Source organism: Phyllostomus discolor, chromosome 14 (genome assembly GCF_004126475.2).
Source record: "Phyllostomus discolor isolate MPI-MPIP mPhyDis1 chromosome 14, mPhyDis1.pri.v3, whole genome shotgun sequence".
Classification (NCBI taxonomy): Eukaryota; Metazoa; Chordata; class Mammalia; order Chiroptera; family Phyllostomidae; genus Phyllostomus; species Phyllostomus discolor.
In genome coordinates this window covers 48,187,688-48,214,618 of record NC_040916.2, presented here as the reverse complement: position 1 = coordinate 48,214,618, position 26,931 = coordinate 48,187,688, and the positions used below count along the sequence as shown (strand labels likewise).

General features: G+C 48.4%; 1 protein-coding gene across 1 annotated transcript; it reads left to right on the top strand.

Annotated features, from left to right (window-relative positions):
* Positions 1–11,264: 11,264 nt before the first annotated feature.
* On the top strand, positions 11,265–25,992 carry SHE (Src homology 2 domain containing E). Its single transcript, XM_028502901.2, has 6 exons — positions 11,265–12,193; positions 14,191–14,317; positions 22,169–22,474; positions 23,735–23,891; positions 24,209–24,328; positions 25,576–25,992. The coding sequence occupies exons 1-6, from the start codon at positions 11,597–11,599 to the stop codon at positions 25,760–25,762; spliced, it is 1,494 nt and encodes a 497-aa protein (XP_028358702.1). The 5' UTR covers positions 11,265–11,596; the 3' UTR covers positions 25,763–25,992.
* The last annotated feature ends 939 nt before the right edge of the window (positions 25,993–26,931 follow it).

The following is a 26,931-nucleotide window of genomic DNA, read 5'->3' as shown; positions in this document are numbered from 1 at the left end:
ATAATTTCTTTTCTGCCTTTTTAAAAGATTTTTATATATTTATTTTTAGAGAGAGATGAAGGGAGGGAGAAAAAGAGAGAAACATCACTGTGTGGGACACGAGGGACCTGGCCCACAACCCAGGCATGTGCCCTGACTGGGAATCGAACCAGTGACCCCTTGGTTCTCATGCCAGCACTCAATCCACTGAGCCACACTAGCTAGAGCAACGTGGAGGACGGTGAAGGCTGATGTCAAAAGCACAGGTTGAGTGCTGGCAAAGCCACACTTGACTGCTTGCATCTGCAAAGCAGAGCAAGCCAGCAGCTGATGGCAGCCAGAACTGACTGAGGTTGAGAAGGGAATAGGTAACTGCAAGCTTCGGCTGAATGCGACTAGAACTTTTGTAGAAGACATATTTATCGTACACAGACTGGGGACAGAACAATCCTTTCCCACAGCTTTCCCCTAAGTCTACAAAATTCGCTTGAGCTTTTTGTAACCAACCCCTATAACACAAACACGGATACCATGTTCAGGGTCATTGTCTCTGCATCTGAGGACCACGCTCCACCTGGCCCCCGCCTTTCCTTAACCATTGTTGCGTTGTGTTTTTCTCAATCTCTCGTCGCTCCCACTCAGGGACCTCAACCCTGCGCTGGTCACGGCACAGCAAAACTTCCTAATTTCTTTACATACATCTCCCATAACTTTTATTAGACTTATTTCTACCTCCTTGTATTTTGGTTCCTTTTGTACAGAAATAAAATGGACTTTTATTGACTTTTATGTATTTATCTTATATTCAACCACGCTACTAAATTTCAATAATTCTAGCATCCAGGATTCTTTTAGGCTTTCAGCTTAGGTAATTACCCTGAAAATAATGACAGTTTTGTTTTTTCTAAGTCTCCCATTGTCACAGAACGAACCCGTGGAGGTGGGGAATGATACACTATTACTGAATGGACCCTCCTACTCCTGGGGTCGCTCTGTACTAGGTTCGCCTTGCCCGCTGCCAGGAAATTATAGCTCTCAGTGCCAGAGACTGGTGAAAAGGAACTTAGAGAAATGACCTAATGTCTTCATTAAAATCCCGAAGTCCCTTAAAACACCCGCAAACACACACAGTCCTTTCTTCCCCCTCTGCCAAGTCCGGGGTACCATATCTCAGGAAAAGGAACAGAAGTCCGTGGTTCAGGTAGCACCTTGGCTCCCAGTATTCTGCGCTCAGCTGGCCAGCCTCCCTGGTTCCCAGCACCATCACCCGTGTCACCGCCGTGATCTCCAGGTAATCCAAAACCACGTGGCACCTTCTCATGGCCCACCAGCAAGAGTCCTTTCACCCCTTTTCTTCCCAGCAAGGTCTCTCCTGCTTCCTAAGCCATGTGGAAAAAGGAGCACCCCAAAGCCTCATGGTCCCCACCAGCATGGTTGCCACACCTGGGTTTACTCCCAGCACCAATCTTCCTCTGCAGCCCCATTTCCAACTCCTCCCACAATCAGCTACACCTGCCAGCATTCCCCTATTTTTCCAGCTTTTCAGGGCTGCCATACTTAGTCTGGGCAGGCGTGGCCCCATAGAGTAGAGTCAATCTTCTCTTAGCTCTCACACAGGCACTGTAACCCAGGGGAGTTGCCTGCCAGTTACATCATGGGTTGAAGTCACTCCCATGCCCCTGGCTCAAAGCTTGGCCACAGCTGTTTAACATATCCGAGAAACCACTTAAAGGTTATAGATATGTTAAGTGACCATGCCTGAGGTTATCTGCAAAACTGTTGCTGTACAAAACAGCTCTCAATGGCCCTGCTCCATGTGTCCCATCCCTCAGCTCAGACTGGTGGGGTGAGGATATCCCATATTTCTAATATTTCCTGGACACCCTGAGTTCTGGGCCCCATTACAAATCCCTATTTGGGGGTCCCTGGCTGCACCCTGTATCAATGCCATTAGTTTCTCTTTATTTTCTCACTTACTCTAAGACCTCCCCTAAAATATTAAACAGAAGAAATGACATAGATACTCATGTCTTGTTCCTGATTTTGAAATACTTCTGTTTCCCAAATGATAAAATTTTCTGTATATTTTTGTAGATAAACTTTATTAATTTAGGAAGTTCCCTTCCATTCACAGTTTAAGTGTTTCTTCATGAATTGTTTTTTTTTTTTAATGTTAAAAGGGTTAACCTGCAGGTAACATGAATTTAAACCCTGATTCACATAAAACCAGGACTTTTGTAATATGTTCTTGGGGAGACTGCCAGCCCCCAAAGCCCCAGATCCAGGCCAGGACAGAACGGCTTCTCTCAACACCATCCTGGGCCAGTGACCACAGGTTTCATAGTTCACACTTTCACGGAGGGTCCAGCCCTTCCAGGGTCCTGCTTTTGCAGTAGTGTGAGTTACCACTCCCTCCTCGCCCAGGCCTGTGGGGTCATCTCCTGTCCTGACGTGGCCATCACAATCCAAGCCTTTTGGGTTTGAGGCAGGCACAGGCCGCAGGGCATCAGCTGGCTCTTCTGCTTCTCCATTACCTGCTTCTTTTGGGCCTCTTCGTTTTCCTTACTTTCTTAAATCTCAGCCATGCATTTAAAAGTGGGATTTTTTAGCCGTGGCTGGTGTCACTCAGTGGTCACACCACTTTGGTTCGCAGCCCCACAAACCAAAGGGTCACCAGTTTGATTCCCAATCAGGGCACAGGCCTAGGTTTTGGGCCAGGTCCCCAGTGGGGGGTATGTGAGAGGTGACCACACACTGATGTTTCTCTCCCTCTCTTTCCCCCTCCTTTCTCCTCTCTCTGAAATAAATAAAATATGTATGTTTTTAAAGTGAGGGTTTTTAGAATAGACTCAGGTTGTTGCCAGACAAGAGGGCAGTTGAGAGACAGGGTGAAAAAGGTGAAGGGATTAAGAAGTAGATTTGTAGTTATAGAATAGTCACGGTAAAGTGCATCACAGGAAATACAGTCGATAATATTGAAACAATGATGGTGCCAAGTGGCTACTGGAAATATCGGGGGGAACATTTTGTAAAGTACATGATTGTCTAGCCACTATGCTGCACACCTGAAATTAATACAGAATTAATGCTGAATGTAAACTGTAACTGAAAATAAAATTTAAAAATAAATAAAAGTGGTGTTTCTCGTATTTTAATCTCCATTTCAATTATTTCCTTGTGAGATGGTTTTCAAGTTATCCACTCTCTAGTAATTATAGAAACAGAAGGCATTTGCACCACGTAAGTTCCTAGTATGGTATGTTTAAAGTCAATTGTTTTTCCACAAGGTTGCCAGCATAATTCAATGAGGAAAGAAAAGACTTTTTAAACAAAGGGAGCTGGGACAACTGGATATCTACATGCAAAAAGGATGAAACTGATGCCTACCTCACATCACGCTTAAGACTCACTCAGAAAGGGCCACAGGCCACATAGGCACTCCAAAGCTCGCATCAGAAAACACAGGAGTAAACCTTCGTGATGTCAGATCAGACGGTGGTTTCTCAAACATGACAGTTAAAGCACAAGCAACCAAAAAATTAGAAAGTTGGACTTCACCAAAATTAAAAATTTTTGTGGCAAAGGATACTGTAAAAAGAGTGAAAAGACAATTAAATGGGAAAAATATTTATAATCATATCATATAATCAATGATAACAGATCCGTTAAAAAGGCAAAATGACTTTATCTTTTTAAAAAATATTTTATTTATTTACTTTTAGAGAGAGGGGAAGGGAGGAAGAGAGGGAGAGAAACATCAATGTGTGGTTGCCTTTCACATGCCCCCCACTTGGGACCTGGCCTGCAACCCAGGCATGTACCCTTGTAGGAGTGTGCAGCCAGGAGGTCCCCAAAAGAAGGATTTGTAATGGGGTCCAGAACTCCGGGTGTCCAGGAAATATTAAAAATATGGGATGTCCTCATGTTACAGAACAACAGGGGGGCCTGGGACTAATATACTATTACCGAAAGGAACCCCCCAGGTCCGTTATGTCCGCCAACAGAGGAAAGATGTCTCTCAATGCCAGAGATTCGTGAAAAGGAAAGGAAATGTTTATTTAATGCTATACAGACTTAAAGTAGTGACTTAATGTCTTCATCAAAATCCCAAAGTCCCTTAAAACACCCACAAACACATACAGTCCTTCCTTCTCCCCTTTGTCCAGTCTGGGGTACCATATATCAAGAAAAGAAATAGAAGTCCATGGCTCAGGCAGCCCCTGGTTCTTCCCAGTAATCCGTGCTCGGCTGGTAGGCCTCCCTCGGTTCCTGGCACCATCAGTTGTGTCGCCGGGATCTCTGCTAAAGCCAGGTGGTGGTTCCCTCTTCTAAAGCCGCAGGAATCTCCACTCTGCCAAAGCCTCGTGGTTCTCCCTCCTCAATGGCTGCAAGGAAGGGGGTTGCCACTCTGTCAAAGCTGAGTGGCGGTTCTCTGCTAAAGCCGCATGGTGATTCTCTCTCGCAGGGCTGCGGGAGTCCCCACTCTGCTAAAGACCACGTGGTTTTCCCTCCCAGGGCTGCCGTGTCTGAGTTTAAATCCCCGTGCCAATCTTCCTCTGCAGCCCCATTTCTGACTCCTCCCACAATTGGCTACACTTGCCAGCACTCTCACATCGTTCCAGCTTTACTGGACTGCCATCCTGAGTCTGGGCAGGCATGGCCCCATGTCATGGAGCCAATCTTCTCCAAGCTCCCACCCAGGCACTGTAACTTGGGGGACCTGCCTCCCAGTTACACCTTGGTGGGGAAGATAATTCCATCCCCCTGGTTCAGAGCATGGCCACAGCTATTTAACATATCCGTGCAACCAGTTAAATGTTATAGATATGTTAAATGACCACACCAGAGGTTAGCTGCAAAGCTGTTGCTATGCAAAACAGCTGTCAATGGCCCTGTTCCATATGTCCCTTCCCCCAACCCATACCTGTGGGGGGATGACATCCTAATATTTCCTGAACACCTTGAGTTCTGGACTCCATTTCAAATCCCTATTTGGGGCCCCCCTCTTGGCTGCACCCTGTTACACTCACCCCTACAAGTCTGAGCTGGGGTATGGGATGGTGGACAGGGCCATTGAGTTGTTTTGCACAGCAACAGCTTTGCAGCTAACCTCTTCCATGGTTATTTAACATATTTATAACCTTTAACTGGTTGCACAGATATGTTACATAGCTGTGGCTGTGTTTTGAGCCAGGAGGATGGGAGTGACTTCCACCCAGGATATAACTAAGAGGCAACTCCCCCTGGTTACAACGCCTGCGTGAGAGCTTGGAGATGATTGGCTCCACTCCATGGGGCCACGCCTGCCCAGGCTCACTATGGCAGCCCAGTAAAGCTGGAAGGATATGGGAGTGCCAGAGAGTATAGCTGATTGTGAGAGGAGTCAGAAATGGGTCTGCAGAACAGTGGCGTGGGGATTTAAACCCAGACGCGGCAGCCATTGAGAAGAGGACCGCAGGGCTGTGGCAGTGAGGATAACCACACACTTTTGGCAGAATGGGGACCCCCTGCAGCCATGAGAAGAACCACCACTCGGCTTTAGCAGAGATCCTGGCGACACAGCTGATGGTGCTGAGAACTGAGGGAGGCCTCCCAGCTGAGCACAGATTACTGGGAAGAACCGGGGGCTGCCTGAGCCATGGACTTCTATTTCTTTTCTGAGTTATGGTACCCCAGACTGGGCAAAGGGGAGAAGGAAGGACTGTGTGTGTTTGTGGGTGTTTTAAGGGACTTTGGGATTTTGATGAAGATGTTAAGTCATTACTCTTAAGTCTGTATAACTTGAATAAATAACTCCTTTCCTTTTCACCAATCTCTAACATGGAGAGCTATAATTCTCTAGCAAAGGGAAAGGTGAATCTAGTACAGGGAGACCCCAGGAGAAAGGGAGGTCAATTCGGTAACATTGTGGGACCCCCCTTCCCTGGCAGCCAATCAGGGAAAATCATGGGAGACCACTTGTTCAGTAGCTTTAAAGTAATACAACTACTTGTACATGCACAGTGAAAGCCCACCAAAACTAGCCAGGAAGGATCCGCCCTATAAGAATAGAGTCCCTCCAGCCCATGAGGTCAATTTCTGCTTGGAGTTGGCCTGCTCCATGTTCTCTGCTATAAACTCTGGGTGTTCGGTTCAATTCTTTGTCCTGATCACTAAGAACCTGGTTACCTGTGCCCACCTGTGACACCCTGACTGAGAATTAAATTGGCGACCTTTTGGTTTTGCAGATGATGCCCAACTCACTGAGTCACACAGGTCAGAGTGAAGGATTTAAATAGACACTTCTCCAGGGAAGACATATAAATGGCCAAAAAGCACATAAGCAGATGCTCTTCGGTTGTTAAGGAAATGCAAACCAGAACCACGGTGAGATACCACCTCACATCCACTAGATGGCTACAGTGGAAAAGGCAGGTTTTGGCGAGAAAGTGAAGAAGCTGGAATGCTCATGCATTGCTGGTGTAAATACAAAATGGTACATTATTTTGGAAGAGAGTTTGGTAGTTCCTGAAAAAGATAACCATAGAACTATCACGTGACCCAGTAATTCTACTCCTAGGTATATAACCAAGAAAATTGAAACATTCACACACAAACTTGTATACCACATTCAGAGCAGCATTATGCATAATAGTCAAAAAGTGGAAACCCAGGTGTCCCTCAAATGATGAACTGATAAACGAATGGTGGTGTATCCATGTAATACAATGTTATCTGGCTGTAAGAAGGAATGCAGCACGGAGGTGCACTGTAACGTGGGTGAACCCTGGAAACGTTATGTTAAGTGAAGGAAAACACAATGCCACGTGTCCTATGATGCCATTTATAGGACATGTCCAGAACAGACACATCCAGAGAGACTGAAAGTAGACTAAGGTTCCTGGGGACTGGGAGGGAGGGGGGAAGAGGAGGAACTGCTAACGGGTATGGGACTTATTTTGGGGATAATGAACATGTTCCAGAATTAGTGGTGAAGGTTGTACAACCTTGTGCATGTACTCAAAACCACTAACTGTGTGCTTTAGAATAGTGAATTTCGTGGTATGTGATTTATCTCTGAATAAAAAGGAAACATTAACACAATGGAAAAAGACCTGGGTAAGTTATTGCTATGAACCATAAGTCATCCTTCATCTCTGACCCACAACTTTCATCTTCTACCTGCAACCATGAAACTGCTGCAGGCTAATTTGTAGGTCTGCAAGTAGAGAGAAGTTACAAGTCTTCTTCACAGGACATTCGAGTTGTTACCAGAAACTTCTTTCTAAAATCCTACTCCACTAGCTCAAGAATTTCCTATGAGGATGGTCTGAGTTTACAGGTTTGGGGGAAAGGCTGCTAGGTCCATCTTTTACTATTGTGAGTTATTTATATGTCTTATCAGTGATATGGTTTGGTACTTCAGGGCAACAAGATACGGATTCAACTCTAGGCTGACCACTCACTAGGTCTGTGTACCTGGACCTCTTACAGACCTGCCCGCCTCATTTCCAAGGTGAAGGTAACACTCACCACCCAGAGTTACCATAAGAATTTAATAAAACCAAATGAAAGAAGCATTTAGCCTATTTCTGGAGCATTTCTATAATTAAATATAGTAAGTGGTACCCTGGCTGGTGTGGCTCAGTGGATTGAGAGAGCCAGCCTGCAAACCAAAGGGTCACTGGTTCGATTCCCCAGCAGGGCACATGCCTGGGTTGCAGGTCAGGTCCCCAGTAGGGGATGCTCAAAAGGCAACCGCACACTGATGTTTCTCTCCCTCTCTTTCTCCCTCCCTTCCCTTCTCTCTAAAAATAAATAAAATCTTTAAAAATATATATAGTAAGTGGTGTAAGAGGAATAAAATAGAACTTGGGCAGACAACGTTGAGTTTAACTGGCTGGAAAAGGGGCACAGAGACCAGGAAATTTTTGAAAAATGTTTAGCATGCAGCAGGGGCTCCACAAAGGTTAGTTTCTCTCATTCTTCCAAAATTAAGCTCCTTGAGTGCAAAGGCTTGGTTATTTCTCTTTAAGCATGCTGAACTTTAAGCACATTATTTTGCATATAGTAGACACTCCCCCCAAAAGTCTAGGAATGCTTTAATTTAATAGATTACACTTCCATTTTCCTTGCATCTATACCTCAAATGCACTTATTACAAATTTTAAATGCTTATGTGTCTCTATAACTATTTCAGGTTCGTTAGTTTGGCCTCCCCAAAGAGTAAAATTCCTGGGGTCAGATATACTGTTGTCGCCCTAACCGGTGAGGCTCAGCTGGTTGGAACATCATCCTGTAACCAAAAAGTCACAGGTCTGATTGCCGGTCGGGCACAAAGCCTGGGCTGTGCGTTTGGTCCCAGTCGTGTGCGCAAAAGCCAAAAAGCTCAAGGACATCAGATGATTTGCCTAAGGTTATAAAAGATACTGAGGTAACACACGTCTCTGACTCTGAAGCCTTGGTTTTTTCCCTACAGATACAAAGGCTGCCCAAGTCATTCTAAAGGATTTCTTTATTTCAGAAGAAACATAAATTAAAACATTAAAATTTTTAAAAACCGGTAACTCATCTAAATTGTCCCCAGCTGTGGAAGGAAATAACAGCTTTAGCTGCAACTAAATGTAAATAGAACTAAAAGATAATTAAAAGATGGAGATACGGACATATAAAAACAGAGACATTTATGGGCAGAATCAGGGTTATGGGTGTTTGTCCCAATCTCCTAGTAATCCACAAAAAAGGTCCACAGGCTTCTGGAACAGGGCAGGCATCAACACCTCCCAAGCAAAGGCCCATAAATCTTTCAAAGGTGCCTTTAAGGGCCTGCCAGGTGTTAACCGCTAATAAACATTGTCTCATTAATCCTCACTGGAAACTTTAAGAGCTAGACATTATTACCCCATTGTACAGATGAAGTTCTGGAGGCTCAAAGACAATAACCTGGTGATTTGTCCAAGGTAACAATCTATGCTCATTAATGAAGAAGCTTCTTTTTAGAATCCAGATCACATGACTCCAAAATCATGAGTTTCCACTCTATTGCTTGGTCTAGAGAAGTATCTTATTTGTGTTTTTTAAAAAAAAAAAACAAAGAATATATAAAGAATCTTATAACTCAATAACAAGAGGATAAAGAAACCAATTAGAAAGTGGAAAAACCATCTGATAGACATTTCTCCAGAGATACACAGACAGCCAATAAGCACGCAAAAAGATGCTCAACATCCTTAGTCACTAGGGAAGTACAAATCAAAGCCACAATGAAACCACCTCACACCCACTAGGAAGGCTGTAATAAAAAGGACAGATGATAATGTGTTGAGGCCCTGGCTGGTGTGGCTCAGTGGACTGAGAGCCAGCCTACAAACAGAAAGGTCACTGGTTTGATTCCCAGTCGGGGCACATGCCTGGGTTGCAGGCCAAGTCCCCAGTTGGGGGTATATGAGAGGCAAGCAGTCATATATCTCTTGCACACTGATGTCTCTCTCTCTCTTTTCCTTTCTTTCCTCTCTCTAAAAGTAAATAAAGAAAATCTTTAAAAAAAGAATGTGTTGAGGATGTGAAAAAAAACAGGAACCCTCATAGTGCCAGTTGGAATATAAAATAGTGTGGCCACTTTGCAAAACAGTGCGGCAGTTATCAAAAAGCTAAACAGGAATTCCATACGACCCAGGAATTACACTCTTGCCTACCTTCTTCAGAGAAATTAAAGCTTACGTCCACACCAAGACTGTTGTGAGTGTTCACAGCAGCATTGACCATAACAGACACAACTGGTGTATGAGTGGACCAGTGGTGGTATATCCATGTAGTGGAGTAGTATTCAGCAATATAAAAGGAATGAAGTATTGACAAATGCTACAACACAACTGCATCTCAGAAACGTGATACTAAAGGAAAGAAGCCAGACACAAAGGCCAAACGTTCTATTCCTTTACTTACACAGAAAGTCCCAAATAGACAAATCTCAGAAGGTTTCCTTCTGAGGTGATAGAAATGTTCTAAATTTAGATTGTGGTGGTGGTTGTACTGTAAATGTATTAAATATCTTTTAACTGTACATTTAAAGCAGGTGAATTTTATGGTGTGCAAATTATATCTCAATAAAGCTTTTTTCCTAAAAAGTCAAGAAAGATTTTTAAGACCTGGCTGGTCTACAGAAGCATTTCTTTCACATGCCAGCTCACAAAGCACCCTCACACAGATGAAGGTCATGGGTGGCCAGGATCACTCGGTGCCCGTGGGTTATAGTGAGGATTTAGAACGTACCACGTGAGACTCTGGCACATTTAGGGGGGGTTTAAGCTCACAGAGTTTTCATATTGCTTCAAAAAGGAGGGGATGGCAGGGGCCTCTTTCACGTACAGTGACCCACAGTTCTTCACAAAACCCTACACGCCTTCGGTCACTGCTGTCTGCGCCCGCACACCATCCCTGCCGTTCCCACCTTCCCTGCCAAAAAAAATTCTGCAGATGCCCGGGATACAGGCAAGCTACCACCCAGCTCTTCGGCCACAGCTCGCCCTGCCGCCCTGGAGGGGAAATAGGGGTGCGAGTTGCACAACTGATTCCCAACGCCCCCATCCCCACAACCCCTCACCCCACACCCTGGGACCTGGAACCAAGTACCTCTCCTGGGCCAGGGGAGTCCACTCCGCAGTCCCTATGCGAAGCCTTCGCGCCTCATCGCTACGCGCTCCGCCTCCTTCGAGACCCGCGGGGCGCGGGGCGGGCCACTCACACTACCCAGCGACCAATCCTGGGGTGATGGCGGTGGCCGGGGCTGGCGGCAAGCGCCAGATCCCCACGGCGAGGAGTGGTGCTTCGGCACTGCCTCTGCACCCATTTTGACTAGGCGCTCCCCCCCCCGCGCCCGCCCCCCCACACACCACACACACCAAAAATAACGTTTACAGAGGACGTGGAGGGTGCAAACCCACCTCACCTGGCCCTCTGGGGAGCGACTGGGCTGCTTCTGAGGTGGGAGAGAAGCACGTGGCGCACCCTGGGCACATTTGAAGGCAGCGCCTGGGAGACACCCGCTCGGTGGAGAAGTGGGGGGACTCTAAGCTCCGGGGCGTGGCTGGCCAGCACGTGCAGCTGCCGCCACCTTCTCCCGAACGTGCACCCCCAGGACCTATCGCTGCATAAGCTCCGGGCCCACCACCCCGGGGTCTGGGCAGGAGGGGGGCGCGGAGTGGCGGAGCTGGGAGGCGCCACTGCGGAGGGGTGGGGCGCGGAGGGGGTGGGCGGCCCGCCGTCGGTCCGCCGTTTGTCCAGGCGCCGGGGACACTCCCACTATCTCCTCTGCTTGCCCTCTAGTCCCTGGGAGTGTGGGCAGGGCTGTCTCGGGGCTTCCGTGGGCCAGGCCTCCCCTACTCCGGGAGGAAAACGCAGGGGAAGCCCCCGGTCCGTGCAGGCCCTGAAGAGGAGCCCGGGCGGGGCCCCGGTGCGTTGTCCCTGTCGCCGTCTGTGTCCGGAGCAGCAGCCCGCGCCCGCCCGCTCGGCGCCCTGGGCCCCCCGCCCCGGGCCGGAGGGGCCCCACCCTGCCGGGCGTAGACGAACACGGGCCGGGGACACACGGAGCAGCCGTCGCAGGGTCTCGTCACGGCCTCCAGCGCCCCAGCCCCGGGGAATGCAGTGGCCCCCGGCCCCTGGAACCTCTCCGTGTCTGGGCTGGACCTCCTCGTTCACCTGCTCCACGGCCACGACGCTCCTGAGCTGCGCCGGCCGGGCCCCCCTCATGGCGGCCAAGTGGTTCAAGGAGTTCCCCTTGAACCTGAAGACGGTGTCGGAGCGGGCCAAGCCCGGCGGCGGTGGAGGCGGCAAACTGCGCAAGAACTTGGAGGCGGGCGGCGCGGGGCCCACCCCTGGCAAGGGCCGCAAGAACTCGGCGGCCGAGCTGGGGGGTGGCAGGGCCGGCATCGGCCCCTCCAAGGACAGCCGGCTGTCCCGGGACAGCCTGCAGGGGCTGATTCAGGCCGCCGCGGGCAAGAGCCGCAAGAACTCTCGGACCGCCAGCGAGGAGGAGCCGCACCGGGGCGCGGCCAAGAGCTCAGGATGCAGCACCTACATCAACAGGCTCATCAAGGTGGACACTCAGGAGAAGAACGGGAAGAGCAGCTACCCCAGCAGCAGCAGCAGCAGCAGCAGCTCTTCCTCCGCGTCCTCGTCCCCTTCTTCCCCGGGCCCCGACCTGGACAAGGGCAAGATGATTAAGCAGCAAGACACGGTAAGAACACGGTCTCCCCTGGACCGCCTGTCACTGCTGAGTGGTGGAAACGGTGGCAAGGAGCAGAGCGAGCCTGCCAGCCCTGGGTAGGGTCCCTGGGCCACAGAGTGGGGGAGGTTGTGTTCCTCCCCTGACACGCGGTGGCTTCTAAGTGACTATTTAAAACCATCCGTTTTCTTATCTTGAAAAATCCTCATTCTAGGGATGGAGAACTTTTACTTTACTATCCATTTCATTTTGTTAGCGGTTCATAACAGTAATCTAATGAAATGTTCCTGCTTTGTTCAATTTGGCGCCCTTATAGGTGGTGCTTTATTTTAATGTCAACATCCCGAGGAGGGGTGCGAAGCAAGACTGTGTGATTTTAATTCTTCTTGAGCGTAAGGGGTGGCAACCTTCAAAGCTCCAGAGAATGGGTTGGCCAGCCCAGGCTACCCCACCCCCAGTTCAGAAGCTCCACCTAGTGAAGGGCTTCTCTGAGCTCCACCAGCACCCCAAGGTTACAGCCCTTTCGTTCAGCCCGTGACCATCTGCTGTGCGGCAGCCATAGGGGATGAGCGACCCAGGGCTCTGCAGAGGACACAGGATGGAACAAAGAAAATCTACTCTTCTCTGTGGAAGGGGGGTGGAGGAGAGCTCGAGCTGAGCTTTCAGACTCAGCCACGGGCATCACTTCCTGTCATGGGAACTTGAATCCACCCTTGCCCAGGCTTCACACGTGCTGCCCGCCTGGACAGAGTCGGGAGCCAGTAGCACAGACCATGTGTGTCTGCCTCGGGCACTTCTGTTCACTCCTCCGTCCATTCTTTCCGCAAACATTTACAGCATGCCTACCCTGGGCCAGGCACTGCGGGAGAACTGTGGAAAGACTGCCAAGGACCCAGCTGGCCCAGGTATTAGTGGTCTACCTGACCGACTAGCTCATAAGCACCTCGCAGCCAGCGGCTGCGTGTCACACTTCCTGTTCCTCCTGCACGAGGGCAGTTCCGTGGCGGGTGGTCAGAAGAATGGAGTCAGGGAGTGAGTGGCCACTGCAGTCCTTGGCAGTGGTTGCCTGGTTATTTCCATGGTTGTCACTTCTGGATGTCTGAGTCTCCTACTCCCAGGCGGGCTCCCATCCAGGCCGCAGCCTCTTCCTCACTTCTCCCTGTTGATCCAAATGCTTCCTGCCAGCTCCCGTGGTCCTTCTCCATGAACTCTCCGGAGAATGGAATCAGAGATTGGGAAGCAGGCTTCTTCCCAGAGAAGGGGTTTCTTGCCTTGCCCCCCACCTAGTCACTCAGCTGCTGCAGAACAGAACCCTTGCACACGCACCACCTTTCCAGGCCCCTTTGCATTTTGGGAAGAACAGGTACTTTCTGACACAAATATGCATCAAAACTCTATCTGACTGTAGCCGATGAGAATAAGTCTGCCTCTGAATTATTGAACCTTGAATTCCCAAAATACTGTTTAGTTCTGACCTATTTCTTATTATGAAGCCTGTCTCTTTAGAGCTGTTACAAATTTCTTGAGGACAAAAAGCAGTTCTTGGTCTTGTTTTGATTCCCTAACCAGTGCTAGTGGGTGTTCAGTGGAGCCCGGGTGGCTGACTGATTGACCATGGCTGTGTTGCTCATCTTGCTGGCACTAAAAAGACCAGAATCATGGGAAAGGTGGTAGGCCAGCTCGTTTTTTTGTGCTCTAAAGCAGTAGACACCCCCTCTCACTTCCACCCACCCCTGCTGTCCTTCAACTCAGCAAAAGCGTTATTGCTTAGGGGAAGAAAAGGAGGTGGAAAGAGGCTTGGGGATAAGCAGAGTTTAGATGCGCTAACAATCAATTACACTACCAAAAAAGTCAGATGTCTGTGCAGCTGGGTGAGTAACATGAGCAAGTGCAAAGGCTGCCCACCCAGACCTGGCTGGAGACGTTGCGGTCTGTTCGGATCAGCAGACTGCAATGGCCGTTCCAGCATCCAGTGGCCCTTAGCAACTCTCCTGTCTGGTCCCTTCCAGGTCATCATTTTAGAAGACTATGCTGATCCGTATGATGCCAAACGGACCAGAGGTCAGAGGGAGGCGGAGAGAGCAGGGGAGAATGACGGCTACATGGAGCCCTACGACGCCCAGCAGATGATAACAGGTTCGTGCCCAGGAGCTGCTTAGCCGGGGCAGAAATCTCGCACCCACCTGGAGAGTGCAGAACGGTGGCTGCTGTCTGTCTGAGGAAGGGGGGGGAGGGGTTTAACCAGACCCTGCCGACTGGAAGGAACAGAAATGAGACCCCAAACTGAAGTCAGACACCTAGTTAGCTCTCTGTGTAGTTTGGGTCCTTCAGCTTTAGACTTTTCAGGGGTCTTTAAAGTTTCTCTAATTCTGTATAAAACGACAGTCTTCCATGGTGGGTTTGCACATCTGCTCAGGATGTGATCTTTAGTTTTAAGGCACTTCCATACATTACTTGGCCACTTTCAAAGCTTTGCCATCCATCATGGGAGTCGAAAATCTGCACCAAAGGACTCATACATACCTGAAGGGTTTTAAGTTAAAGGATGCAAAAAGACACAGTCCTCTGTGTTGCGGCACACGACCGATTTCTCAACAAGCTCTACAACATTGGAGCAAAACACTTAATTACTAAGGAATGATTACCAATCACTAGCATGAGCTAAGCCATTGAAGAGAAACCTCCTAAAACTAATTGACAATCTTGTAGCTTTTGAAGTGGGACAATTCCAACTGGTGAGCTAAGCAATCACCCTGTCATTTCTGGTATCAAGCTTTTCCCTTAAAAAAATAACTTTTCCCTTTTATTCATAATTCTCTTAAGTTGGTGTCAATAATACTTTCACATGATATACTTACTAGTTATTTAGCTTTATTTGTGAATATCAGAGTCAGTTATTTATTCGCCTAATTGTCCTTACACATTCTTCAATCCATAAAGAAAAGTAAGTTTCCAAGTGCTGACTCAAGGTAGCCTTGCTTGAGTGTCGTGGGTTTCATGCCTGGAGAAGGCTAATAACTGGTCACACACTGAAGACGGTCTCTTCTGTTGAAAAACAGATTGAGAAGCTGTCCAGCTCAGCCTCCACAAGCTTAGTCTCAGAAGAGCTGAGCAGGAGGGTAGCAGCAGCGCCCTGGAGGGGCCGAGACAGGCCTCAGAATGAACAGGGGCTGCCGCAGGAAGGCACTGCTCCGCTTCCTGCGCTCTGCGTGCAGAGATAAGGCTCGGGTTTGCGGAGGGTGTACCCTGGCCAGGCTGTGACCCTGCAGGTCACTGGACTGTGACCTCTAATGAAATCTGTGAATGAAAGGAAGTGAAAATGAACTTAGTCAGAATTTTAAAAAATATTGGAGTCTTGAAAGAAATAGGGGGAAAGAATTACTGTCACATAAATTGAGGAAAAAGATTCTAAAAAAGCAGGGCTTACTTTCGATTCACCTTTCTTTGTCCTTTGGTTTTAGTCTCCTCTGTCTTTTTAACTGGAATGAATAGTTTCTCTAAAGTAGCCCAGCTGCTCGTCTGTGGAGCCGCACTGATCATCTGGAAAGGGCTGTGCTTCTTAAAAATGAACATATCTTTTTTCCCCAGTAATCCCCACAAAACTCTATAACTAGGAAACTCCAGTACTATCCCCTGGTGACAGAGATTCTACCTTGCCTGTGCTCACAAGACCTTTTCTAAGGGACAGAGCAGAAATTACAACTCCGATCTCCCCCCTCCGGGTGGGGTGGTCTGCTCCCTGCACCAGGCTCCCGAGACGAGGAATGAGGTGCACAAACGCACCTGAAACTGTGCTGATGAGTAAGTCCTCTTTCCACTGAGACTTGCAAAGAGGGGTATAGTGAAAAGTCAAAATTGCCCAACATGAAATAAGTATAATAATAATAATAATAGCTAGTATTTAATATTCAAGCATTTATTAAGTTCTAGGCCCTGTTTTAAATCACTTACATGAATAAATTCATTTAGGAATATGGAATTAGTCAATTGGAGAATAAATTCAAGCTTATTAAAAATATCAATTACTTTTTTAATTGCTAGATTTTTTCTATGCTCTTAAAAAATATTGGTGAGTTTTAAAGTCTCTTCATGTAAAATACATACTAAGAAGCACTTTCTCAATCAGTGTAGGGATAGAGAATACACCTCTTGTTCTACCCATAGGTTACACAGCTGGACAGAATAACAGGAAGTGAGTCTGTCGGAAGCTAGGAATAAAAGTTTTGCTGCTGATTTGTTTTCTTTTAAACCTTTTACCTTTTTTGTTCAGTTGGCTCCTTGTCATTTGTTGTCAAGTTCAAGTTCAGAAATGCCCCATATTTCTTGAGAAACAGTAGGGATTTCTTTTCAGTTTGTTTCAGCATTTCTGTAGGACAAGGAGACAGTGCTAATGAGTGATTTATCTCTGGACCACCCAGCCTCTGTCCTGCCTTTTCAGTGCCTGTGAGGTGGAAACAATGTACCTGATTTTATAATACCTTGGGTGTATATCACACTGTTCGTGAGGTTGTATTATAACACCCAACAAGTATTTCTTCACCAAGCACCAGGCCCTGTGCTGGGAACTGGGCATGCAGAGAACAAACCCGGGGGCCCTGGTCCCGCGGCCCTTGCAGCCCAAGGGGTAACAGACCTAACAGCGACACAGAAGAAAGCATGTCATTGAAAAGTGTGGTTGGGGGACATCTGTAACAGTGTTGTCAGGAAAAACAAAATTTTAAAGAAAGGTGAGGTAAGTGTCATGAATTAGAGAATTAGAAACACCGTCAGCCTCAGGCCTCAGGGACAGAGGAAGAAACAGAAATCAAGAGGCATTTAGTACTTTCCTGCAGCCCAGTAACTGGGGTCTAAGCTCCCTGGATCTCTTCCAAGACTTTGCTCTCAACTTTTAGAAGCTAAAAATTCATAAATTCATGAAGAAATTCTTACTTAGATTTATTCAAAGAATTGTTCATAAAAATATATGACAATGAATACAAGGCAATAATAGTATAAACTTCTCTGTTTTTCTGATAAATTAGCAGGATCATTATGGCTAAATAATTAATAGAAATACTCTATATAATTTAGCGTTTTGGGTTTTAGCACCAAGTAAAAACTCGAAAGGGTCTCTAGAAGCTCCCCAAGACAGCCGTCATTCAGCACCGAAGTTCCTTCCACAGCTGGTATCGTGCGGATGGAGCACTTGCGAGGTGCCACACTTGCCACATCACCTCCCTGAGCCCTGCGACCCCGAGAAGTGGGTCTTAGCAGTCTCTGCGTGGTAGTCGAAGAAACCAAGGTTCAGAAGATTCAGTAACCTGTCCAGATGATACGGGTGGAGATACAGGTCACTCACCATCCTTTGGTTTTAGTTACAGAGTTCCAGCCACAAGTGGTTTTACATTTTTTTATTTTTGCCTCCGAATGGTTTTGTTGGTTTGTTTAAGTAGTGCAGTCTAAAAGAGAATCTCATTGTTCAGGTCTCCATTTAAAAAATTAATCACTTTGAAAAAGTAATAATAAAAGACTATTTTTTATTTACTTAATGTCTGTACTTTCCTTATTATACTTAAATTTCAGGGCTTCTAAATTATATCTGTTTTTGTTCAGGAAATGTTAAAGTAATTTTAAATCAAAAGCTCGAGCATGGATAAAAGATGTGAGTAAAGTTACCTAACGGCCCTTTTTCTGATTCTAAGAATGAAAAAGAGGCTCATGAGGCTCTAAGTTTAGTTTTGAAAACATTAGGAATGAATGAGGGGAAGAGGTGCATTATAGAAATTGTACTTAATGTTTTACACGAGATCTTTGGGCACACAGTGAGGAGTGACGGAGAAAGCTCTGGCCTCCGTGCTCAGTGGCGCCCCCCACTGACTGCCGCCCGGCCTCGGTTAGTTCACCTGCGAGATGGGACTCCTCCCTCGCCCACCCTGAGGCTTCACTGAGATACTGGGCGTAACATTCATTGAGCGTTTTGCACATCCAATGTGCAAATCCAATGAATGCAGCCGTTATTTGAACACTTCAGAGAGAGAGTTCCATTTTCGAAGACAATTCTGGACAATTAGAGAAATAACAATTGGTAACTACAATTAATTTAGTTGAAGGAAGTCTTAGCCTTCTGCTATGTTTTTAAATAGAAGTGGCACAATTATGCACAGCCAGAGCTGGGAATAGGGAAGGGAGGATAGGGACCCACGCTGCTGCGCTGCGTTCACGCGGCCGCGTTAGCCGCTGCTGCGGGTCAGGCCCGGCTTCAGCTGCAGACGGTGTTTGTCTGCAGCCCGAGGCCTCATTCTGTTGTCTGCCATGTAAATGGCCTCTATCGGCAGAGCCAGGGCGTAGCTTCCTCTCGCCATTTCCTCCTTCTCAGGCTCGTTTCCTCTCGGAGCCAGCTCCGCACGTCAGGGGCTATTCTCCCTGCAGGAAGGGTCGGCCTGCAGCCCCGCGATTGTTTCTGTTTCTATGGCACCTCAGGTTGGGGGCAGCCAGGTGTTGGAACGGACTGGAAGGTTACTTCCCTTGAAGGGGCGGAGGGGCGCTGCACTCAGGCCCTTTTTCCCCTAATTAAACATTGTTGAAAAAGTTGATAAAACTTTGCAGATTTTGCCCAATTCCAGGACCACCCCGGGAAGGAACACTCTCAGTTGTTTGCTCCCCAGTGTTTTTCCCAGAGGGCCCTGTGCGCCGATTGTCTGCAATAGTGGGGCAAGACCTCATCTCGAAAGCAAAAACTTGAACACACCTGTAATAAGAACTCAGGATTCTAATCACGGCGTTGTTTTAACACAAGTTTATTGAAGTTTTCTTGTGAGGGGGACTCCTCCTATCTTAAGGTTGCAGTCAGTTCCTCGCAGGTAGTGCCGCTGGGGCAGACGGGAGGCAGGAACCTGGGGGTTTCCCCAGACTGTGCAGACTCCTCTGAGGGCAGACTTAGGTTCTGGTCAGAAACTTCCAAAATTCCAAATCCGTCCTATGAATTCCTTTGTGTTTTCTCTTTCCTTTTAAAATAACTCCAGCCTTATCTTAACTGAACCAAGAGCAGAATATGTTTTTGTTTCTTATTTTCCATAACTCCATCTAGAATAAGCAATGAAGAAAAAAAGCTGCTGGATTGAAAGTCAGGAGTCTTGGGCCGGAGGCAGCCCCAGGCACCTTTCCCAGCCGGGGCCTGAGTCGGCTCTTCCCGCCTCCCATTCCGCGGCCTGGAGGCTTTAGACTGGGGAGAACCCCTCTGCTTGGGATGGGGCCAGCAGGGACGAGATGAGCCCTGGAGAGCAGGAAGAACTGAGGGGGGGCCAGGGCCACCCAGGAGGTGTGGCAGTACCTCTCGGGCTTCGCTTCTCATTAGAACCACCTGGGGGAGCTTCCCTACCCCAGACCACCTAAATCAGGGCCTCTGGTGGGGGGACCCGGGCATCCACCGCTGTTGAAGCTCCCGATCCCAGTGCACTGCCGCCAGGGCCCCCATCCAGCAGAATCACAGCCTCACCCTATCAGTAAATGTTGTCCTTTCTAATTTAGTGTCCTGATTTTAATAACCTTTCCTTGGAATGTTTCGTTTGCGGTCCTTTCCTTGTTGTAGAAGTCTTGTTGAGTCCATGACTTTTCTTCATGGGGTGTCTCCATGCCCATTCTACCTGTGGACGTTCTCACTTTCCCCATTTCCATGGCAGTGCCCCCTCACCCGACCACTCCTTCTCCGTCACACTCTCCTTCCGTTCCCCTTCCCCTGAAGAAGCCCCAGACCCTGCCTTCCATCCTCCCTCCATCTTCAGACTGCCTCCTTTCACTCTCGCAGTACTGGCAACAGTTCATTGGTGAGTGACTCCTTGGCGTGTAACTTTGTCCTTCGTCTCTCTGCTGAGCCCTGGATCTACATTGTCACCTGCTGGGAGAAGTGCTAAAGCTCTTACCTGTCTCTTTTTCTCCTCCCATCCATCCAATTATTATTTAGCTCAACTGTGTGTCTTACAAAGAGAAACGAAACGGTGGTGGCCCCTGCCTTGGCCGTCTCCACCGGACTGGAAATCCAGGCCCAACAACAAGCAGATGCGCACAGTGGGAGCAGTGCGAGGTGCGAGTGTGCTGGCGAAGTGGGGCCACCCGGGAGAGGTGGGGGGGTTGAAGGAGGAGAAGCCCAGTTAGATTTCGAAGGATGGAAAATCACCCAGACACTACTGGGTATGAGGCAGTGTAGTGCTCAGGGAACTTCACGAGTTCCATTTGGTTGGAACAAAGAATTGGATTCCAGGGGGACAGGAAGGGTAGCGGTGAGAGAAGAGATTGGAGAGGGAGGCCTGGTCACGGAAGGCCTCCCACGCCATGCCGAGCAGTCTGTACCTCTTAAGTAGACAGCTGAGAGTTTATGGGTGTTAAGGGATGAGGTGGGGTGTTTGTGTTTGTAAAAGTGCTCCTTGACTGAGACCAGGTGGGCAGATGGAAGGCTTCCTGATGGACATGTAGAAGAACCCGTAATGCTTCTGTTGGTCTGTGTCGCCAGCTCTGGTTGTCCGGACCGTAAGCACCTTTCACTCCACCTGCCAAGGCCTCCGGGCTCTGAGCCGCTCAGCCCCCAGGCCCCTCCGGGACTTCTCCCCACTGTGATGGGCTGGCAGGCCAGGTGGCGGTTGGTTGATTTGCATCAGGTTTTTCGCCTCTGTTTCTTTGCCCCAGTCCAGACCACATCATTCTGGCATATTCTATCCTGTATACTGTGTTGGAGTTATCTTCCAACAAAATAAAATATAACTGTTATTACCTGTTTTTAAAAAAAACAATAATTTTGCAGTGCATCCTTCCTTTACAACTTCTACACTGGGGGCCCCTGGCCCGCCTCGTGCTCCGGCTGCTTTCCCCACCACCGCTCCCCGCTCCTGGCCTCTGTCCTTTGGACTTATCTCTCACTGTCCTTTCTGGGAACAAGCCTTCTATGGCTCCCACCTCCATATCTTCACTCATGCAGCTTCCTGCACTGGAAATGACCTTCTCTATCAGAGTCCACTCATCTTCCATGTCTCTTCCACTTGGAGTCAGTCCACACTTGGTGGTGAGGAGCGTGGCTTCTGGAGCCCAGCTTCCCGCTTTGGAATCTGGGCTTCGCCACCGAGTAGCTTGGGCAATTTCCTAACCTCTCTGTGCTTCAGTCCGCTCTAATATTGGGGAACTACCGTATTTTTTGGACTATAAGATGTACTTTTCCCCCAAATTTGAGAGGAAAAGGGAGGTGTGTCTTACAGTCCGAATGTAGCTTTACATTTACATTGGTGACATATTATGTTTTGTGTGTTATCAAATATTTTACCGCATTTCTTGCTTCAAAATTTTTTTTTCCTATTTACCTCCTCTAAAACCTAGGTGCGTCTTATGGTCCAAAAATACGGTGATAGTACCCATTTCATAGAGTGGCTATGAAAACCGCAATGCACTTAGAATAGTGCTTAATGCATAGTACCCCATCGACAAATGTTAGCTGTTTTACCATTATTGTTTTTCCCTGGGGCGCCTCTTTGACCTGTCCTGCCGTCCTTAGCCCGCTATGTGTTGTTTGTGAGTGTGTCTGGCTTTGCCCACTGTATTGAAACCACCCACAGGTCAAGAACTCTAATGGCTAGTGCTTTGAAGATAGTAAACACTCCGTCAATTTTTATTAAAATACTTTTATCCCAGCTTCTTAACGACATGTGAAAACTGCAGGCGAACCACACTCAGAACCAACGCGGGCCCAGTGACTGGCACGCGTCTGCCCTCGCAAACTGCAGGCGGCCCGGAGCACGCTTGTCTTTGGATGTGACCTGTAATGCTGTGGATGGCCCAGTCCCGTTATCTGGCTCAGAGGCGCCTCCCTTCTACAGCCGGGAAGTAGCCAGCCCTTAAGGGACAATGTTGGCAGTCTCTGTCACCTTCCACCACACAGACAGTCCCAGGGGAACAGGGAATTCTGTGATTACCAAGCTTCCGTGGCGCATTTCTTTCAAGGTGTTCTGTGTGCTGCGTGTTTTTCAGAAATTAGACGCCGAGGTTCCAAAGACCCCCTGGTGAAGGCCCTTCAGCTGCTCGACAGTCCCTGTGATCCAGGGGAGACGGGCGCAAAGCCCGAGGCGCTGGCCAAGAGACGGAGCTCCAGGGACCTGCTGGGGAAGCCGCCGCAGCTGTACGACACGCCCTACGAGCCTGCTGATGGGGGTCCCGAGCGGAAGGCGCGGCCCCCAGATGCCCACGGCCGGCTGCCCGAGGACGACGAGCGGCCCGCTGCCGAGTACGAGCAGCCGTGGGAGTGGAAGAAGGAGCAGATCGTGCGCGCGCTTTCAGGTGAGGGGCAGCGTGGGTTGGGGAGCATGTCAGGCGAGGGGCGTGTCAGGCAAAGAGTGCCCCCTGCGTGCTCTGCTGTCCTGCTGGGAGACCTGCGCCCTCTGGACCCCTCCGCCAACGCCACGTGCAGTTCTTGACTGCAGGCCTGTCCTGGGAATCTGGTCGGGGCAACAAGAACTGGGCCTGGTTGGAAGACCAGGCCTGAAGAAGAGCCCTTAATATTGCATTTCTCTTTTATCCTTCTGGGCATCTTTGTTTTCCTTTCTCTTCACTGGGCAGAGCTGTTTTTGGAGATGCTTTAAATGACTATTGAAAGGCCTGACTTGATCGCTGAATCTTTCTCATAGCCAGCAGCTTGTCTGACTTTTACTTGGTGCTCCTTCTCAAAACTGCTTTTTACCAAAAATTTTTGGTAAAAAATTCTAAAGGAATCAGTTCTGAAGTATGAATTTTTAAAGTGACTTACGAGGAAAGTGACAGGCGGTCAGTAGTTATTAAAGGTAACTGGCCCTCTTGCTTCTCCCAGGACATAGTTTTTCTACTTACCTGGCCACATAAATTCTTTTGCCTTTGATTTTTAAAGTTAGGGATGCCTTTCACCCCAGCAGTAGAGCCCCGTTTGTGAGTGAATGTTTCATCAGTGCACAGGGCGAGCAGAGAAGGCAGCACAGCCGACAGCAAGTGTCCGGGCCAGTCCGTGAGTCCCCGTGGCCGTGGTTGTCACAGATCCCGGCTGGGCCCTTGTGCTGGGTGCTGCCTGCTGCCTCTCGTTCTGGTCTCTCCAGCCTGTATGCCATGGCATCCATGCGGCAATATTCAGCAGTTACTTTGTTTCACAGCTGGTTTTCGTTTTGTTTTATTATTTCATAGCAGGACTGTTCTCTGGATTTCATAGAATGAAACACACTCTTGCAAGGAATCATCACCTGTAACTACATTTAGTCTTTTACTCTAAATATACCACAACTTAGAGTTTTTTCAAGTACATGCTGACATACATTAAAGTGGTTCCCTCTCGTATTGTAAAACTGCTGTACAGTGATGAGCATCTCACAGAAGACGTAGCTGTCTGGATGCTTGCGGTGGGATCAGACACCGGAGACAGCGGGAGCGCAGCCGTCCCCGCTGTGGAACGTTAGCTCGCACTAGAGGGAGGGGCAAGCTTCTTTCCCGAGCTGAGGCAGACAAAGAGGTTTTTTCTCTGAAGTCCACGTGGTTCACCTCAGTGGCCTCTGATGTTAAATGGAGCCTTCCTTCCAGTTCAGTTTGAAGGCTCTGAGCGACCTTCCACAAAGGAGGAGCCAGTGCGGCAGCACCACCGCCAGAAGAGCTGGACCCCGAAGATCCTGAAGCCAGCCCTCTCTGACCACAGTGAGGGGGAGCGAGTGGACCCTGCCCTGCCGCTGGAGAAGCAGCCGTGAGTCTCCCGCACAGCCAAGTGACAAACCGCAGCTGGTAGCTCATCCATAGCCTGGGAGTGGGGGGAGCAGTGGCCCATTTTTACCTGATTATTCCTGTTCATGAAGACTTGTCTGGGTGGGCTTGGTAATGAAAACCCACTTTCAAAGCCCAGTGCACTTGTGCAGAATGGAAAGTGTACTGCATCCCAAGAGCCTGAGTTTAAATTTCGTTCTCCTATACAGAGTGAAAACTTTTAAAATGACACTAGCCCAGTAGCTCCCTCTTGGATTTCTGTTCTGACGCTGTGGTGTCTCCCCCAACTCCATTTTCCAGTTGGTATCATGGTGCCATCACCCGTGCTGAGGCTGAGAGTCGACTGCAACCCTGCAAAGAAGCTGGTTACCTGGTTCGGAATAGCGAATCGGGGACCAGTAGGTACTCCATTGCACTGAAGTGAGTGTGGCAGCCTCATGGTGTCCTGTTTGGATACAGTGTGGGGGGTGGGGGGAGTGTGGGGGTTGCTCCATGGCAGTCTTTCCTATCCTGGTCAGGTGACCAGTCAAAAGATATTATTTCAGGGTGCTTCACAGGGGCCTATGTTGCCAGAAAACAAGGTGCATTTGCTTGGACAATGGATAGGAAATGCTCTGATTAGAATACAAAATTGGTTTTGTACATTAGTCAATTTCTACCTTATATTACTCGATCTAAAGTAGGTCCTCTCACCAGAGAAATAACTCCTGATAAAAAGAATAATATCTTACAGGATGCTTTAGTCATTCTTCTTTTACTCCCCAGTGTTTTGGGATTTTAATAAATTAGATCCCTTGATTGTTCAAATGCCAAGTCAATTTTGAGACCAGCTTCTTCTGGTGAAGAAGGAAATGCTGACTTGCTATTAGTCCCTTGTCTGACTGTACACAGAAATCCACTTCTGCCCGGTAGGCCTGGTGGAACTTGAATCATGGAAATTCTCGCGGCTGCGCGAGTTCGGCGGTGCTATATTGGAGGGTCATTGTCGAGCGCCCCAACGGCATTTCCTTCCTGAGGAAGCTGAGCCCCTGCAGCTGAAACAATCAGGCTGGAGGGGAAAGAGGCTGGGGCGGGAGGGTGTTTGAGCAAAGTGCCTCAGAAAACGGGGATAGGCCAGCAGATACACAATACCAGGAATAGCTTTGCTGTGTTCCTGAAACCGGCACCACGGATTAGATCTTTGAGCCTTCGGTGCCAGCTGTCATTACATGGGACCAGGAACAGTCTTTCCAGATTGAGGTGGAGTGGGAGGGAGGGGGAGGAGGAAGCAGTTTTTTAAATTATTATTCTTAATGTATTCTTTGGGGAGGAAAGAAGGAGGGAAATTTACACATGTCCTTTGGCTGTGATGAAGAGCATGAGTTTAAACCTCACCTTAGCAGTCTCATGCTTGGGCTTAAGCACTAGTTTGGCAATTTGGGGGCCAGGAGGGACTGGACTTCTTTTTGGTGTTTGTGTTTCTTGGCTGGTGTCTGACAACTTGTGTGTACTAAGGACAAACAACTCAGAGAGGACACACATTTGTTGAGGGCTGCACTTGTTTATAACAGTCACAGGAATGGAGGAAAGCCTGCCCGCCTGTGAATCTGGCTGGGGTGTTTGCAGTGGGGAGGGACCCCCCTGCTCACTCATTCATGTCCCCCTCCTTGATTTCTGTTTTGTTCCAGGACTAGTCAAGGATGCGTGCACATCATTGTGGCTCAGACCAAAGACAACAAGTACACGCTGAACCAGACCAGCGCGGTCTTTGACAGCATCCCCGAAGTGGTACACTACTATTCCAATGAGAAGTTGCCTTTCAAGGGGGCAGAACACATGACCTTACTCTACCCCGTGCACAACAAGCTGCACTAAGGTTCAGCTGCCGAAAGCCCTGGCTGGGCCTCTCACACTAAGAGGGTGTCAACATTCCACAGGCATCTCAGGGCACAAGGCTGGACTGGGCTGTAATGATTAGTAGGAAGTGGAGGCCTTCCTTAATAAGTCAGAAGGTCTTTGGGCTTGAATCCATTCCATGACACTCGGTTACTGACCTGTCCCTTTTCTCCCTGCTCAGTAGTTCTATAGGAAGAAATCATAACTTACCAGTTGCCTCCACTCTCTGGACTAGGGCGTTCTCTCTCGGTGTGGCCCTCAGCAAAGGGAAGTCAGGAGTCCAGGAATATGGATGTTCTCCAGAAATGTGCTAATTGTCACCCAAAATGCCTGGTCTTCAAACAAACCAACACAAACATACTTGGCTTTTACACAAGACAGCAAAATGGTCAGGTGAACCAGGGGAGCGCATAATATCGGATCCCTTCCTGGACGAAAGGCTGGACAGGAGAGAATAAGTGAAGAGTGGACCTTAGACAAAGCTGTCTTTCTTGGGCTGCCTAGTTCAGCTTCACAGTCCATGAAAATTCACAGCTTTAGGGTCTGGCATAAGGATTATTTTGTGGTCAGCCTTCTAAGGAAATCTGTGCTTTGTGAGCTTTTTCATCACTTCAGCAAGTCAGGAACACAAACATAAACGGGAAGGATGACTGACTGAAGAATCCCCAACAGTGGCTTCCAGTTAAGATGGTGGAGAGGGTAACTGTGGTACTCACTTCCTCCCACAACCACATCGAAATTGTAACTAAATGACGGAATAACCATCATCCAGAACTGCCTGAAATCTAGCTGAACAAGAAGTCCTACAACTGAGGATATAAAGAAGAAGCCACATCAAGACTGGTAGGAGGAGCAGAGACGTGAACAGGCCGGTCCCACACCCACATGTGGTGGATAAAAATCAGGAGGGATATCTTGGCTGCAGGGGTCCCCCTGAGGAGCAGTGGGTCCCAGCCCCACACCAGGTCCTGCAGTCCAGGGTTCCAGAGCCAGGAAGAGAGTTCCCCATAGCTTCTGACTGTAAAAACTAGCAGGATCAGCTCAGAGAGACAGAGGGCTTCTGGTGTCCCAGGCAGTCCCTATTAAAGGGCCTGTGCAGGGACTTATTTGGACTCACTCTCTCTAAGCTACAGCACTGGAGCAATGGC